We start from the raw sequence: 17,934 nt of genomic DNA, 5'->3' as shown, positions 1-17,934 counted from the left end.
AACACACATACCATTTGGCTTGCTTTCTCCATCTAAAAATAGTTCATTACAAACGATTTTGACATTAGTACTTAAGATTTTTGCTCATATGGGGGGAGAAATAAGGAAGTCTTTATTTACCCTTGAGATCTCAAAATTTATCAGGGAACAGGGAAAAATATGAAAACTTACCTGGAAATCGTGGAAATATCAGAGAATTTCACTTGGGGAACCGTGTGGCAACCCTGGTACGGTTCTTTCCCTGTGGGGGCCTGATTTTGATTGTGGAACACTGGTCACTGCATGTAATCTGACCTGACTCAGTCTCAGCTTCCATTTTAAAAGTGAATTACTCACTACACGGCTTTATAAAGCAGCAAGCACATATACGACTGTCAGGCCTCAAGTCGCTCACAACTGACAGTCACGCATGTGCAGGATTTTTTAAATGACACTCATATTTAGCTATATGTATCATGATAATGACCCAGCAGTTTGCATGTGGGGTCTCACTCATTCGTAGAGTTCATGCCTTCTGTAACCATAACATCATTAGAATGAACATGTATCAAGACAGTGAAGGCTGTAAACCACTATTACATATTTGTTTGTGCTATTTCGTATTTGAAGTGTTGTGAATATTTGTTATTGATAATGGATGTGCGCAACCCCCCCCCCCCACACACACACACACACTCTTTCATGTGCTGTGTTTCTCGTCCATTCTCTGAATTGTTTCTTAGTTCATAATTTACTCTTGTTTAATCTCAGCTTCAATACATTAATTGTGATGTAAACACAACACAACTTCCTCTCCTACTTTTATTTATGTTGTGAAAACAAGATCCACCTACTGAATATTACATTTCAGCATTTTCTTTATTTGTTTTTGCACATTAGATTGGCTGTTATAAAGACTTTCTGAATGCATGCATGTGTATGTGCACACACTTCCACTCATTCATTTTATGTATTATACCTATTCAATATTTGATTTTACATTAACTGTCTTCTTAAGCTTGATTTGTGCATACCATTTTCATCTAAGAAATGTTTTTGTTGTTTTCTTTTCCAGACACCTGTGCTTTGAATCATAAAGAGACAGATAATAAAAAGCGAGCAATTGTGTACCACTTAACAAATGTTGTGCAATCTGTCATAGCACATTACTCCATAATTGCACAAAGAATGCACCCTGTTCTTGTAAACATAACTTTCACAAACTTAATTAGTGAAGATTTAAAAATTAGGGTTACAGGAAATCATGTTCATTATAACACAGCAGTGGATACCAGTCATTCACTAGTTTGTTCCCCAAGAGTTGTTCTTAACACCAGGGATCTATCATTGAACTGTTCAAATAAGTTTTTGGACAGTGACCCATGTAACCATCATTCACTGAGTTTGTATGAGAGTAACAAAGGAGTGCGTCCTACGTTAATAAACAATTGTAAACACACAAATCCTGAAAAACTGTCCAAATGGTGTGCGGAGGAATTAAAAGCAAAGTATATATCAAAAAGGGATGAAAATAGAGAATTGTGCTTAGGCGCTGAAGAACAAGATCTTAGCGTGTTTTGTTCTGATGATTCAGATTTGGGCTCCAGTTCATTTTCTCTTGGGGATTATGATCAGCAATATTCAAGTTGCGAGTCCTTGAACTCATTCTTCATAGAAGGTGACATGTCATCATCAAATGTATCAGATGATAACCTAGACAGTACATACCTTGATGAGAACTTGGAGGAAATGGGTAAAATAGAGTTTACTGACATAGTTAGAGTAAACACAAAACTTTCCGATAATTTACCAAGTCAGGAGCTCTGTGTTTTCAACCCTAAGAATTACATATTATGTTATAGTACATCTGACTCTGATAATGAGATAGATGAATCTTTAGAAGTAGGTCATGTTGATACTTTTAAGGTTATAAATTCATCAAATCATTCAAGCTACAGTAAACAACAAATAAGCAAGTCGTATCTTCCACAGCCCAAGGACTTTGAAAAATTGACACTTCAGACATGCTCATCTATTGAAAGTTACAGGAATTCAACGATTCCTATAGAGGACTCTCATTCTCATCACCATTTGAAAGACATTAAAGCAGGGATAGAAGAGCATCAAGTTACACTTGAAATGCCTCTCCACTTTGAAATTGGAGACAGTGTATTTCCAAATACTTCCATAGAAAATGACAAAACAGTTTCAAATGCAAATACCTCAATGATAAAGAAAAGTGATGTAACCAGATACAAGAACTGTTATTTTCAAAGGGATTATAATAAAAACGAATGTGACTTTCCACCTAATGTGAAGTATTTTGATCATTGTCCAGTTTCAGGGCAGCTCATTGAAGCAAATAAAGTTATGAGTGAACTACCTGAAATTGACACATATTTTTGGGACACAAAATATAAATTTGCTTTAATTTCTGCAGAGACTGAATACTTTCCCAAAGATAATGATGATTTTTGTTGTGATAAGTGTGTTGTTCTAAAGGTTCCAGAAGGAATTATGAAACATTTATATTCTGGTTCTGGGACTGCATTGTTTCATTCACAAGGGAAACATAATGTTAAAAATAATGGGAACCAGAAAAACAGAGTAGTTTTTGGCTGTAACAATACAAACAAACAAATTGACAGATGCTCAAACCTGACACCTGAGTCCAAAGTACTAGCAGAAATAAAATTACAAAATGAGTTAACAGATATTGACACATATTTCTTCAGTAACAGACATTGTTTTAAAATATCTGCAGATCTTGATTCTAATGATCAGTCTGTTGTTACTGAATGTGCAACTGTATGTACACTTGAGGTCCCAGAGGGAATAACTGAATCTGACAGTAAACCATCTTCATCAGTGTTGCTTGATACTTACGTTGAAAAATTCAATCAAATTATTGAAGACATTTGCAGCAACTTTTTGCAATGACAGCTTGGACAAGAAGGAAACCCTTATAATGTGATAAATAGCAAGCAATATCTATATTTAAAAAGTATTTGTCAATACATCATATAATTAGAGCATTATCTTAATACAGTAGTTAATATGTACTTTTTTATAGTGTGTTAGTCAACTATGAAGTATTGGTATATGTATTTTACAGAAAAATATTATTTGCTTCATCAGCATTTTGCATGTATCAGCAAGAGAGGAGATTTCAACACAAAATTGTATTTTTATTTTTTAAAATTTTTTCTTGCATGCTTAATTTATAACACAAGGCTACATTATTCAAGTGTTAAATATATCTTGTGAAAAATGGTTTATAACTGTAAGCATATTGTTAAATAATCAACTTGATGTGTATGTTTTAACATTAATCAGACATCAGTACAATTTAATGTGAGGTATGTAGAACCAAAAAGAACAGAGTTGACAAAACTTTTTTATGTTGTGTATATGTTTCATTTTGTATTAAGTGCTAGTGAGTTTTTCATTACAAAATGTAAAAACAATGCAGAAACTGAGGTGAATATTCATTAAAAAGTCAGACACATGCATTCAGAAGTTGTAATAATGAGTTGTGTGAAACTAGGAAGGGCTTTATGTAAATGTGTAATGCAGTGGTTTCTTTGAGTCTGCCTAAATTATCAGAGATTGTCTTAATATGCACAGTTATTGGTGCTTGGCATGTAATTTTTAACATTTCCTCATGATTAATTACTTACTGCAGACGCTGAATAATAAATTATTCCCTCCACAAAAAATGTCGGTGGCAATTCTACATATTTATGACTATAAATGAAAGTGAGCACAAGTAATTACGTGATGCAAATTTTGTGTCTATTTGGAAGGTTTCACGGCCAGAAGATTTTATAAATTGACAATTTAATGATGTGTGCTCCACATGATGCTTAAATGCAGAACTTGGCTATGGGCAACTGAAACTATTTGTTCATGGCTAAAATTTCTCCGAAGTTGAAGTTGTGCATGCATTAATAAAAAATGAATTCTTGTTTTCCACTGTTTACAGCCTTGTTGGTTATAGTGTGTTTCTATGTGCACAGCGGATCATACATTTTACTGTGAAATGTTCCTATTACTTTATTTAAGGACCACATTCAAAGAATTTGTTTTTCAGGTGAGAACACTGTTAATGGTGATGATCCGGATGCACCCCACAGTACTTTTTCACAGAGCAGTAAAGAGGTAAGTACATTGTTTATAATTGGGGTTGTTTGGGTTACTACTATTCGTAGTGACATAGAATATGAATGAAGCACCTCCCTTCACTGTTAAATTTTAGATGATCTAATGCAATAAAGTCATGGAACACTCTTAACATAAATAGTAAAATCTTGCAAACAGTAGTGCAACACATGCATGTGAAAACATTGGAACACTTCAAAAAATGGTTCAAATGGCTGTGAGCACTATGGGACTTAACATCTGAGGTCATCAATCCTCTAGAACTTAGAACTACTTAAAACTAACTAACCTAAGGGCATCACACACATCCATGCCTGAGGCAGGATTCGAATCTGTGACCGTAGCAGCGGCCGCACAGTTCCAGACTGAAGCGCCTAGAACCGCTCGATCACACCGGCCGGCTGGAACACTTGCTCTCCAATCTTATTGGCTATTTAATAAGATGGTGAAGGGTACGCAAGGCATTTGTAATAGTACTGCCCTCAATAGCAGACTAGTTGATCCATATCTGCAGCATGTTCTCCATTTGTGTGGAGTAAATAACTAATGAACTCACATTGGTTCTTGGTGTTGTGAGTTGTTGATTTGCTTTTATTTATGCCTTGAGCATCTGAATTTGCTAAAAAGTGATTGTCACATAAATTTTACTATAAACGGTTGAAGTTTTTGGTGGCAAAAACTTAAAATTGTGAGAATACTCAAAAGTATTCTTTGGAACCACTTACGAAGTTGCCAAGAAGCGTCATTAAAATTTCAGGCTTATCACACTAGCATGTTCTCAACTGTACATGTGAAAGTTTTCTGACGAATCAAAAGTAGCTGCAACCAGGAAAGCGCACAGTCATTGCTCTAAAAAATATTTGACATAGCCTCAGTATGCTATTGGAGAGTCCTAGGTGAAATAAAATAATTCAAGGACTAAAGGAAACCACTCACAGCATAAATTTGGTGTTGGAGAGTCAACAGGCACGTAAACAAGGTTCATAATTTTGCTGAACTTTTGGATAATTTTCTTCTACAGAGTTCATTAACACCACACACCTGTGACTACTGAAAGTCAGTATGGTTTTTACAAATATGAAAATGCAGACATTGTGGTAATTAAAAACTATTAAAACAGCAGTTTCAGGGCAGCATACAACATTATGGAAGAATGCATGTTACAGTAATTCTGTTTTGAATTGATTTGTAACTGGAGTTTAAAGTGGCTGACTGTGGGCTTGGAAGAAAACACGGAATGTAAATGAAAAATCTGTTACATTTATTAAGCAGCAGTTCTCAAGGTGTTCGTATCTGCAGCTAATGTGAGCCACATTTCTTTTCTAATTTAAATTTTTATGAAACATATGTTTGACAGTGAAGGTTTTTGTTCTTTCACAAGGAGGGTACACTTGATTTGGAAACAACACTAATATTTGAAACTACATTCTCTTCCATATGGTGAGTAGCAATAATAATATTGTTAATCCATCCTGGACTTTCCACTGTTTAATCCATTACTGGCCAAAACTCTTATCGGATCATTTTTTGCAAACTTTTATACATAAATATGTTACATTGAGTGATTAATTGAAATAAAAAGTTGTTTTGAAAATTTTCAGTTTATTAGAACAAAAACTACAGACCGTCCCATTTTTGGGACATTGGCCAAATATGCTATCCAAATTCACAACCTTATTCTCCACGCATAATATTGTAATAAACAACACAAACAATAAATAAAGAATGTTTTAATATTATTGAATGTCTATTCAGTATGAAATGAAGCAAAACACTTGTCACGTACACCAACATTGCACCTATTACAAATTTTTTTTTTTTTTTTTTTCTTGGAGTAAGCACATCTCTTCTGTGTTTTACTCTCTTCTGTGTTTTACTCTCTTCTGTGTTTTACTCTCTTCTGTGTTTTACTCTCTTCTGTGTTTTACTCTCTTCTGTGTTTTACTCTCTTCTGTGTTTTACTCTCTTCTGTGTTTTACTTGGCACAATGAAATGATTTCCTGGATCTAGTCGTACATCTGTGCTCACCCGTCCTCCCATCAATTTGCTTCCTTGTAGTCCTCTGCGTTTTCGTACTGATCCTGTTTTCCTTGATACGTAAAACATCACGATTCTCTGTCGGACATCCAAAAGTGAGAGCTTCTCATTAGAGTTAGCAATTTGGAATGCATGCCATGTGTTTACTACGCAGATATCTATCATCTGTGTGAACAATGGCCACCACCATTCCTTTGAGCTTATCCTCGTCCTATAAAGTGATATCTGCTTGTCCAGTAGATCTACGCCACCCATACGGGCATTGTATTCTTCAATGAGATGTGGCATTGTAACAGATATTTACATTTTCTTTGCCCGTGAGTATCTTTTAGTAGAACTCAGAGGAGTAATAATTGTCGCTACACATACTGGTTTGTTGTCACACCATTTCACAACCAGAACTTCGTTCTCTCAAACATTTAGTCATAGAATCCTCGTTCCTTTTCTTTTGCCATTCTTTTCGAGTTAATCAAAAGACATGCATTAGTTCGGATCTCTCTTATTGTTCCTGTAGCTTTCATTTTACTCTTTCCGAGTGTGATCAGTGTGTCAACACTGGTGAAAAAGTTGTCAAAGAAAAGCTTATAATTAGGATACTCTGATTCTGGAATCATGCTGGTTAGTTTATTTATTACCCTTGCACCTAAAGGCTCCTGTTTGTTGTCAGTCTTGCCACAGTATGGCGAAAAATTATAAAGAAAGCCTTTGGAACTTGTAAGACACCAAATTTTATATCCAAATTTGATAGGCTTTCCCCTCAGAAACATTTTAGCTGAATGTTTTCAAAAATTGTGTACCATCATTTCATCAATTGAGAGTTCTGAATGAAATACGCCAAATTTTCAAATTCCTTTTTCAGCATTTCAAAGTACGAGGGCCGTTCAGAAAGTAACCTCTGGTTGATTTAAAAAAATACACCAAGTTAAATAAAAATATTTTAATATATACATCTTACAACTACATCTTTGCACTATTTTTCTACATAGTCTCCATAGCGATTGAGGCACTTATCGTATCTCTTCACAAGCTTTGAAATTCCTTCTGCATAAAAATCACCCGCTTGTGCCTGGAGCCAGCCTGTGACCGCATCTTTGAGCTCTTCGTCGTCATCAAACCGCTGTGACCCGAGCCATTTCTTCAAATGCATGAAGAGGTGATAATCACTTGGCGCCAGGTCTGGGCTGTAAGGTGGATGGTTGATAACGTCCCACTTGAAGGACGGGCGTTATCGTGCAAAAAAACGATACTGGAAGTCAGCATACCACGGCGTTTGTTCTGTATAGCCCGTCGTAACTTTTTTATTGTTTCACAGTACATGTCTTGATTAATGGTCGTACCACGTTCCATGAATTCAACCAACAACACCCCTTTGGCATCCCAAAACACCGTTGCCATCAGTTTTCTGGCAGAAAAATCTTGCGAGGCTTTTCTTGGTTTGGTAGGCGAATTTGAATGTGCCCACATCTTTGATTGTTCTTTTGTCTCAGGGTTCACGTACTTAATCCAGGTTTCGTCACCTGTCACGATTCTGTTTAACAATGGTTCTCCTTCGTCCTCATAACGTGACAGAAAGTCTAATGCAGAGGCCATTCTTTGAGTTTTGTGGTGGTCGGTAAGAATTTTGGGCACCCATCGTGCACAGAACTTACGGTAACCCAATCTTGCTGTCACTATCTCGTACAAGAGAGTCTTAGAAATCTGTGGAAAACCAGTAGACAACTCTGACATTGAGAAACATCGATTTTCACGAACTTTTGCATCAACTGTCTGAACGAGTTCGTCAGTCACCAATGATGGCCTGCCACTCCTCTCTTCATCATGAACGTTTTCTCGTCCACTTTTAAATAAACGTACCCATTCACGGACATCTCCTTCACTCATAACTCTTGGTCCGTACACGGCACAAAGCTCACGATGAATAGCTGCTGCAGAATATCCTTTGGCTGTAAAAAACCTTATGACAGCATGCACTTCACATTTGGCGGGGTTTTCTATTGCAGCACACATTTCAAACTGCCACAAAAACTAAACTAGCGCAGGTACGACGTTCACTCGACCACGGCTTGATGCCGACTGACCTGTTGAGTGCGTGAACGCACAGATGGCGTTGCTACTGCCACCACAACCCGCACTGTGACCAATCGGAGGTTACTTTCTGAACCGCCCTCGTATAACCTCAGTTTGCACATCTTGTCGTTTCTGTCTATTTTGGAGTTGTCATTGAGATGAATGAATCTCTTTATTTCCAACCTATTTCTTGACATGGAGTTGAAGACTAAAGGAACTCCGACATCAGGAGCCTGTTCCCAGTACATATTCTCATGGGGAAGCATAACAACTCAGAAATAGTATGCCAATAAATGATTTTAGTAGTTCTTTGGTTAGTAGAAAATTTATTTTGTTGTGTTGGCAAGCATAGATTTCGCTTAGTTCAATAATAGTATCCATTAATTTCTCAGAAAACAAAATCCTCAAACACCTGGGGCATTGTCTTATTTGCTAGACATTCCGCAACATAATGTTCTTTGCTCTTCCCTGGTTCACTAGTGTTTGTGTACGTTGGTTGACATTTATACCACTTACGTTTATATTTTTTTTTGTAGATAATGTATCACTTTCTGCTCCATCTCCTAATGCTTTCCTTCTTTTGGCTTCTGGAGGTACAACTGTAGCATTAGCTTCATCTTGGCTGGTTTAGAGCTCTAAAGTACCGGCTACATCTTGTACAACAGACTCATTGTTCAATACATTTTCGTCAATGTCTTCTTCATCTGTTATTACATCTACATCGAATGGAATAATCATCAATTCTACGTCATCATCTTCATCGTCACTCCCTTGATGGTTCTCTAGTTCTGCTACAATTTCTTCAAGTGTAAGTCCGCGAGGCATGTTTTTATACTGTTGGAATCGCAAAATTCGACTAGAACATGAAAAAAAAAGCAGATATAAAGAATGTAAAATGCAATTCTTCTCTGTATAATACGTGTATACAAGAATAGGGCACATCAATAATAAACGATAGTGTAACATGCCATTGTCCCATTACTGGGATGCATAAAATATATCGATACTGCACTTACTTGAAAAAATCTAAATATACTTAATCTTACATGGACATCCATATGTTCATAACAAACACGCCCAGACAACTAAATCACAGCTCATTGTCGTCCAAGAACTACCAGCAGACATACAGTGCTGCCAAGTGCGAGAACAAAAAATCGGCAAGTTTATAATTTTCCTGATGAGAAGTACTCAGAAAAAAGTTATTTATTTTGCACTTACAGGCATTATAGCAGTTAGTTGAACCTACAGATGCAACAATAAAGGCTACAAGCTCCATTGCTTACGTAGAAATAAGTAAAATATATGCGTCCCAAAAAAGGGACAATGGCCAGTAATGGTTTAAATAATGTTGATGGACACACAACAAAAAGAATACATACATTAAAAGGCCATTTCATTCAAAATGTCTGTTGATGTGTGTCAGGTGCAGGTGACATCACAGGACTTGGCAGGTGCCCTAATATGAAGTTAATTACAGATTTGTGTCTAATGATACCTAGTACATAGTGTGGTAAAGTGTTAACAACTACTGCTGGTTAACAGGAGTTATAGATATTCGTAACTGGGAAAGTAACTTCACACACTACAGATCTGACTATTGTGAAATTCTATATTCTATGCATTCTGATGTCCTATACCGCACCCTCTCTTTTAGTTTATTAAACTGCTTCCACATTATAACTATTTTCCAGACATTAGAATAAAAATGCTTGCTTTCAGGAACATTATCTTCGTGGTGATCAGTCATATACACCTTCTAAAAATAAAGTTGACAAAGAACATCGTAGAACACATGAAGCAAATGAGTGGTTCCAAGAAGAAATGGGGTGGCAACAAATATGAAAACCATTTCATTACTTAGTATATAATTTTATGTTATACTATTTCACAATAGATTAAGCAATAGGAAAAAATCTGTGATGCGTCATATGTTATACTATACATAAGGCAGTGATAAAGATCTTCAGAAACCTACACAGCTGAGTATCTTACATTTAAATAAGGCAGAGGATTATCAGTATTATCCCATAATGATTGGTCAGTTGGACACAATTTAGAATCACATTAAATGTATTCAGAGTTGTCAATGTGGACAACCATCAGCTGTATAATGGAATGACGACAACGAAAATTTGTGCCGGACCAGGTCTTGAACCTAAACTTCCCACTTATTGTGATCAGCCACCTTACCAGCCACCTATCAAAGCACGCTCCACGGCTAAACCCAAACTTCCATATGTCATCAACTGTGTGTTTACAAACTGCACTCGTACATTTGTTGTGTATTTTCCTGCACAGTGGAGACATTTTAATTGAAAGTCACTTGCCCAGTGTCGGCAGATAAATACGATATTGCAGTGGCTGTGTTGTTCGCAAATACGATGCAGTGTTCCCTCTTTGTCACTTCACTCTATACTTTCCAAAGGAAAGGTAAATTTTCTTACGTGCCAGTGTATTTGTATTGACAGTCTCCTTGAATTTGTCTCGAGATTGGACTGTGGCAGAATCAAGTGTAGTGTGACCATAAGGGGGCTGTGGTTTTTTTGTTTGTTTATTTTTTTAATGGTTGGCAACACTGACTGGGAAGGGGGGACGGGGGGAAATCCCCTGACCGGAGTGAGCATTGCAGGACCATAGTAGCATGTAAACTCACATTGCAGTCTCCAGTTGCGTGAAAGATGTCGCTAAGATATCCCTCTGAGTGTGAGCCGTATCTTATGATCTGCTTCCTACACACAAAAGGAATAATGCCTACTGAAATTTTTTTGCGAATCAGAACGGTTTCCGGCAAAGATGTTACAAACAGAATGAATGTGTAAGGAGTTTAATGGAGGCAGAACAAATATTCATGATGAACAGAGGAGAGGAAAACCTCCCATTTTTACTGATGAGTTGGTGCAAGAGTTGGTGCAAGAGTTGGTGCAAATAATCGAAGAAACTCTTCATGAAGACTGCCAGTTGGCAGTGGGTGAAATTTCTGCAATGTTTCCACAACTCTCCAAAACTCTCGGATACAAGACACTCGCAGAAATGCTGGGATACTGGAAATAGTGCATAAGATGTGTCCCATAACAGCTGACAGTGCAGCACAAGAAAAATTGGGTCAGTATTTCCGGCAGGTTTATTGAGTGACTTGAATTGAAAGTTGAGGATTTTCTGAACTTATTGGGACTGGAGATGAAACATGTATGGCTCATTAAACAAATGAGTCAAAAATACAGTTGTCACAGTGGTGTCAATCCAGTTCCGCATCTGCCAAAAAGTTAAAACCATGATTTTGGGGGGAAAATTATGACCTCAGTTTTTTTGGGGCCGAAAAGGCAACATTGCCTCAGGGAGAGACCATCAGTGCACAATGAGACCCTAAAAATTTCAAAAGGAGCATTCAAAGCAAAAGGAGGTGAATGTTGATATGAGGAGTGTGCTTGTTGTGCGACAACACCCTTCGTCACTCAGCCTTAACAATGAAGGCACTCTTGGACTCATTTGGTTGGAATGTTTTGAACCATACCCTTTATTCCCCTGTCTTGATGCCTTCAGATTGTCGTCCTTTCACCTTCTCCTGACTGCACACGTGAGGGGAATTCAGTTTTCAGCCAACGAGCAGGTGTTGAAACAAGGTTCTAAAGTGGGGAAAGGAACTGGCGGGAGAGTTCTTCGAGGAGGGCATAGAAAAGCTTGTGCCACGCTCACCACGTGCATTGGACAGGATGACAATTATGTGGAAAAATAGTCAACAATTGTATCAACAATATCATGTAATTTTTTTCAAATTACATCTAAAAATATATAAAAACCTAGTACACTTGTTTTCTAAACATACTTTGTATATGGGGAAAGGAACACCAAATTATATCATGCTTTTTATTCACTTTTCCTTTGTTGTGTTTGAGTTATTGGATAACTTTGGTCTCTTTCAGGCACATTTACAGTGACTCATTGTAACAGCAGTTACAAACTCCATTATTAACTTCAGTGTAGATTAGCAGTTTTGTAATTGCTATTTCACGCTAAAATCTGTGTGTGCTATCCCTGCACTGCGGCTTATATTCTGCAATAAACTGTAGATTGCTTTCTTAATTGGTTGAGGAAGCCAGTTCACAGCATGGAGCGAAGCAGAGAGACAGCACCTGAATAGTACTGTCTAGTTTTAAGTCAAACCTACCTTTGAGTTGATGACCAAATCCCTTCACTTTACAGAAGTGTAATAATGATGCAGATTGTTCCACGGCAAAGCAACTTGTGACGCAGACAATTAAATTTGTAATAGTGTTAAATATAGTGGAATGTATAGTAGTGCAAGTGTCCTTGAATTTCATTACACAACTGACAACAGTTGTTAAATAACAAGATTTAAATAAAACGCTGTTCGATTTTCACATTTCTTTAGTATTTGGACAGTGGGCAGTTTGATCATTCAAGCCAAGTTACATACTCTTGAGTCAGGAGGCAGCATCTGTTTACTAGCACAGTTGATTGCCCATACTGTACGATGCCATATAGAACTAATACTAGTTCTGGTACACAACTTGTGGTTTTTCATGAAGCAAAAGGTAAATCATGTAGACAGATTGCTGCCATACTCAACATATCAGATGACCCAAAAGTGAGGGCCGACCAAAGAAATTGGATGCACATAACAAGAGGAACTGAATAAGAATAATAAAGAAGGATCCTACACTCAGTGCACCAAAATTAGCAAGCCTAAACAAAACTGGAAAGAAGGTGTACTCATTCCCAAGTCATTGTCATTGCAACCTATCACACACAGAATCGAATTAAGTGACTGGACTTTGCTAACGAGTTTCTTACGAAGGAAAAATGATGGCGGAATGACGTCCTTATTACTGACGAAAGTATGATAAATTTAACATTTTTGGGTTGGATGGACAGAGGATAATGTGGTGGAAGAAGAGCGAGGAATTTAAACTCACAACTGTTAAGTCGACTGTAAAGCATGGAGAAGGCAGTGTTCTTGTGTAAAGCCGTATATCCACATTTGGCAAATTAGTGTTCGTTGACAGTATTATGGACAAGTCTATCTGAATATATTAAAAAATGTTTCACACAAGTGCTGAAAAAATGGGGATATCAAACACATTCAAGTTTCACCGAAATATTGATCCGTAACATTAAGTCTCACATGTGCAGGAATATTTGTTGTACAGTTGCCTGAAGGTGTCACAACCGCTACCTCAATCACCAGATGTGGAGCATACTGAGAATGTTTGGAGAGAACGAGAGTGACATATTACAAAAACACCCAAATGTCCCAAAGAACTGTGAAGCATCGATTAAAAGAAGAATCAAATGATCAGTGTACTAACTATTTAAAAAAGATCATTAGCAGTATGCTGCAGCAATTGAAAGAAGTGATGCAACAGAATGGCTATCAGACATGATATTGAAACATTTATGTACCACAAAAAATTATTTTGAAATAATTAATTCTGAAAGCTGTCTAAATATTAAATTAATGTGGTAACAGGACCAAGTTTTATTTAAATTATATTATTAAAGAACTTTTATATTTTATGTTAATAAAGTTTATGCTGATATTTACAAGACATACAACTTAATACAGTACTTGATTTGTTTGTTTGTTTTGTTACTAAAGTTGTGATGCTACAAACTAAAAACCTCAGTGTCTGAATATTAATGCTACCTGTAACTACGCTGTGTAGTAGATTGTTTCAAGTGGTATAACCCCCAATTTGGAATAATTGTGTTCCGAGTGGCTCTATGCTGCTTCAGAGAAGATACACAAGCTCAAAGTGCTACAGAACACAGTCCTGCAGTGAGTGTTACATGTCTGCCCTCCATCAGAATAGGTTAATTTCCCGCACAGTGGGTGTCCCACCATTCCTCCAGTGATAAGAGGTGCTGGCAACGAGTTGTTGCCTTTCCTGTGATTTGTCTGAAAACCGGCACGTATGGAACCTCTGGATGTACTCATTCCCAAGTCATTGTCATCGCAAACTATCACACGCAAGCCATGATTATCTTGCTAAACATCAGTAGCTAATCAATTACAATCATGTCATGTTGATCAGTGTCTAGATAGTTAATACAATACTCTGGCGTGCAGTATTTAACTAAACTGTCAACTGGTTTATGAAGATGCGCACACACAGTGACAGGGGAACTGGAAGGATGATTTATCATTCCATAAGAATGGCCAGCCATCACTCAGATTCCTGGTTGTGGACAAAGACTTTGAAAACCCTGGGCATTATGGTCAAATCAGATTATTTTCCTGGACACATGCTGTTGATGATAAGTTGGCTGACCTGCTGTTGACGATAAGTTGCTGATACAAGTAAAACCATGACAAGTTAAAAGATTTTAACGAATATAAATGATACAAACTTACCTAAGTCAGTGTACTGCAATATCAAGATGTTATGATTGCGTCTTGGACAACTGGAGTGAAATATACACTTGCACAACTGGCTTGCCTGTGTGCAACTGTCTGGTGTGCAGGTCAGCGGTGCGGCGCATTAAATTGTCGATTGTCAGTGGCTTGCTTATTGTTCTCAATAAAGAAGTACAGAAAGCATGCTTGCCAATGTTCTAATATATAAAAATGAAGGAAAGTTACATGCCATTCCTTATTTAGTGATTTTTAACTACAATTTATTTAAATGTATGTATTTCCAATGATAGCTTCTTGGTTTACAAGACGAGATATTTAGAATAAAAAACTTAAGCTTTCGGTGGCTTTCTCATCCATTGTCATCAGGGGTAAAAAACCACTGACTGTTGGGGCTGGCAGGGATTTCCACTTACAAGGGTGTGAGTATAACATCTGCCACCAGTCAGAGACAACCGAAATGACGCACGTAAGGTGAGTTGTGCAGCTCCAGTTTGCCACTGGAGCAGTGACATAATGTGGTGTGAGGGGCTTGTGCCACACTTGAAATTGCCGCTCCTGCCTCACTACAAGTGCTAAGCATTCATCTTTGCTTTCATTCCATGCACTACTAAGTGTGTATCCCTGCTCTCTTATCAAAACTGATGCTGTTTATTCTAATCTTGGCCATCTCCTTATAATGGAATCCCAATACATTGACTCATGAGCAAATACTGTTGTCTTTTCATATTCAAGAGGTCAGAATGATTCAAGCCCAAGCCAGAAGTAAATTTTATAGGAGAGCAAAATAAAGATTTGGGAAAAATCTATAAACATGGCACCTGAATCTATCTCCCTCCTCGTATCGGAAACCCCTTCACTCTTGTTGTTGTTGTTGTGGTCTTCAGTCCTGAGACTGGTTTGATGCAGCTCTCCATGCTACTTTATCCTGTGCAAGCTTCTTCATCTCCCAGTGCCTACTGCAGCCTACATCCTTCTGAATCTGCTTAGTGTATTCATCTCTTGGTCTCCCTCTATGATTTTTACCCTCCACTCTGCCCTCCAGTACTAAATTGGTGATCCCTTGATGCCTCAGAATATGCCCTACCAATCAATCCCTTCTTCTAGTCAAGTTTGCACTCTTACCTTTTATCTATTCCCCAAAACAAACCCCACAGGCCTGTACTTGTACTGGAATGGAATCTACTCCAGAGGCCTTGTTTCGACTTTTAAACAAACCCCACAGGCCTGTACTTGTACTGGAATGGAATCTACTCCAGAGGCCTTGTTTCGACTTTTAAACAAACCCCACAGGCCTGTACTTGTACTGGAATGGAATCTACTCCAGAGGCCTTGTTTCGACTTATATCTTTCAGTGCTGTATCAAATTTGTCTTGCAATATTGTATCTCCCATCTCATCTTCATTTGTGTTTTCTTCTGTTTCTATAATACTGCCCTAAAGTATAGATCCCCTCTACATACTCCTTCCGTCTTTCAACTTTGTCTTCTTTGTTTAGAAATGGTTTTACATCTGACCTCTTGATATTCATACAGTTGCTTCTCTTTTCTCCAAACGCCTCTTCTAATTTTCCTGTAAGCAGTATCTGCCTTTATCCTAGTGAAATAAGTTTACATTTGTTGCCATTCCTGCTTAGTCATTTTGTACTTCCTATCAATCTCATTTTTAGACGTTTGTATTGCCTTTCACCTGCTTCATTTTTATATTTTTACTTTCATCAGTTCAGTTCAGTATCTCCTGTGTTATGCAGAGATTTCTACCAGGCCATGTTTTTTTTACCTCTTTCATCTTCTGCTGCATTCAATATTTCATCTCTCAAAGCTACCCATTTCTCTTTTACTGAATTCCTTTCCCCTTTTCATCAGTTGTTGCCTAATGCTCCCTCTGAAACTGTCAAAAGCCTCACGTCATTTGAACTTAAAACACGTCTCATCTTCATTATTTCCTACCTTTTTGTGATTTCTTCAGTTGTAACCTCAGTTCATACCAATAAATTGTGGTCAGAGTCCACATCTGCCCATGGAAATGTCATGCAATTTAAAATGTGCTTCTAAAATCTCTGTCTTACCATTACACAATCAGTCTGAAACCTTCTGGTCTACAGGTGTCTTCCACGTGTACCACCTTCTTTCATGATTTTTATACCAAGTATCAGTGATAATAAAATTATACTCTGTCCAAAATTGTAGCAAGCGGCTTCCTCTTTCATTCCTTTCCTTCGGGAGTACATATTCACGTATTTCCTCCTCTTCCTTTCCCTACTATTGAATTCCAGCCCCTCATCACAGTTAAATTGTCATTTCATTTAACTATCTGACTAATTTCTTTTATTCATCATACATTTCTTCGATCTCTTCTTCATCTGTAGAGCTAGTTGTTGTATAAAGTTGTAGTACTGTAGGGAGTTGTGCTTAGTGTCTGCCTTGGCTATGATAACGTGTTCACTATGTTGTTCATAGTAGTGTATCTGCATTCTATTTTGTTATTCATTATTAAACCTATCCTTGCATTATCCCTATTTGATTTTGTATTTATAACCCTGTATTCACCTGACCAGAAGTCCTGTTCCTCCTACCCACTATATCTTATTTCAAGCTATCCATTTTCCTTTTTAAATTTTCTAATGTACCTGCGTGAGCAAGCACTCTAACATTCCAAACTCAGATCTGTAGAATGTTTGTTTTGTTTCTCCGAATAATGACTTCCTCCTGAGTAGTCCCTGCCCCAAGGTCCAAATGGGGGACTATTTTACCTCCATAATGTTTTACTCAATAGGTTGCCATCATCTGTTTAACCATACAATAGAGATGCATGCCCTCAGGAAAAATTAGACTGTAGTTTCCCCATGCCTTCAGCCGTTTGCAGTACCAGCACAGCAAGGTTGTTTTGGTTGATATGGTACAAGTCTAGATCAATCAATCTTGCCCCTGCAGTTACTGAAAGGATTGCTGCCATTCTTCAGGAACCACATGTTTGTCTGACCTCTCACTCGAAACCTGCTTCCGAATGTGCTTCACCTGGTCCTTCCCAACTCAATGAGCCACCTTCCTAGATTCTGATATCCGCCTCTCAGATGGATCCATAATTATGTCTGTTTATATCAAGCACACCAATCACCAACAGTACCTCCACTTTGACAGCTGTCTCCCATTCCATACCAAAAGTCTCTTCCACACAGCTCCGCTTGCGGACACCGGATCTGCACGAAGGCAGTAGATGTTGAAATACACTGACGACCTTACCAGAGTGTTTATTGACAGACAATAATCCTATCCAGTTCATCCACGAACAAATCACCTGTGCCATCTCCTCCTC

The 17,934-nt window shown here is 37.6% G+C and overlaps 1 protein-coding gene across 8 annotated transcripts in view; it reads left to right on the top strand.

Moving 5' to 3' along the window:
* Window positions 1-17,934, top strand: part of LOC124615282 (protein hu-li tai shao) — a 444,989-nt gene that overhangs the window by 414,770 nt on the left and 12,285 nt on the right. For all 8 annotated transcript variants that reach the window (XM_047143165.1, XM_047143337.1, XM_047143425.1 and 5 more), the window contains one exon: window positions 4,073-4,140. In XM_047143165.1, the coding sequence (XP_046999121.1) occupies window positions 4,073-4,140 (68 nt within the window). The remainder of the gene's footprint in view (window positions 1-4,072; window positions 4,141-17,934) is intronic.

The sequence above is a fragment of the Schistocerca americana genome, chromosome 1, assembly GCF_021461395.2.
Source record: "Schistocerca americana isolate TAMUIC-IGC-003095 chromosome 1, iqSchAmer2.1, whole genome shotgun sequence".
NCBI lineage: Eukaryota > Metazoa > Arthropoda > Insecta > Orthoptera > Acrididae > Schistocerca > Schistocerca americana.
This window is presented reverse-complemented; position numbering and strand designations above follow the sequence as displayed.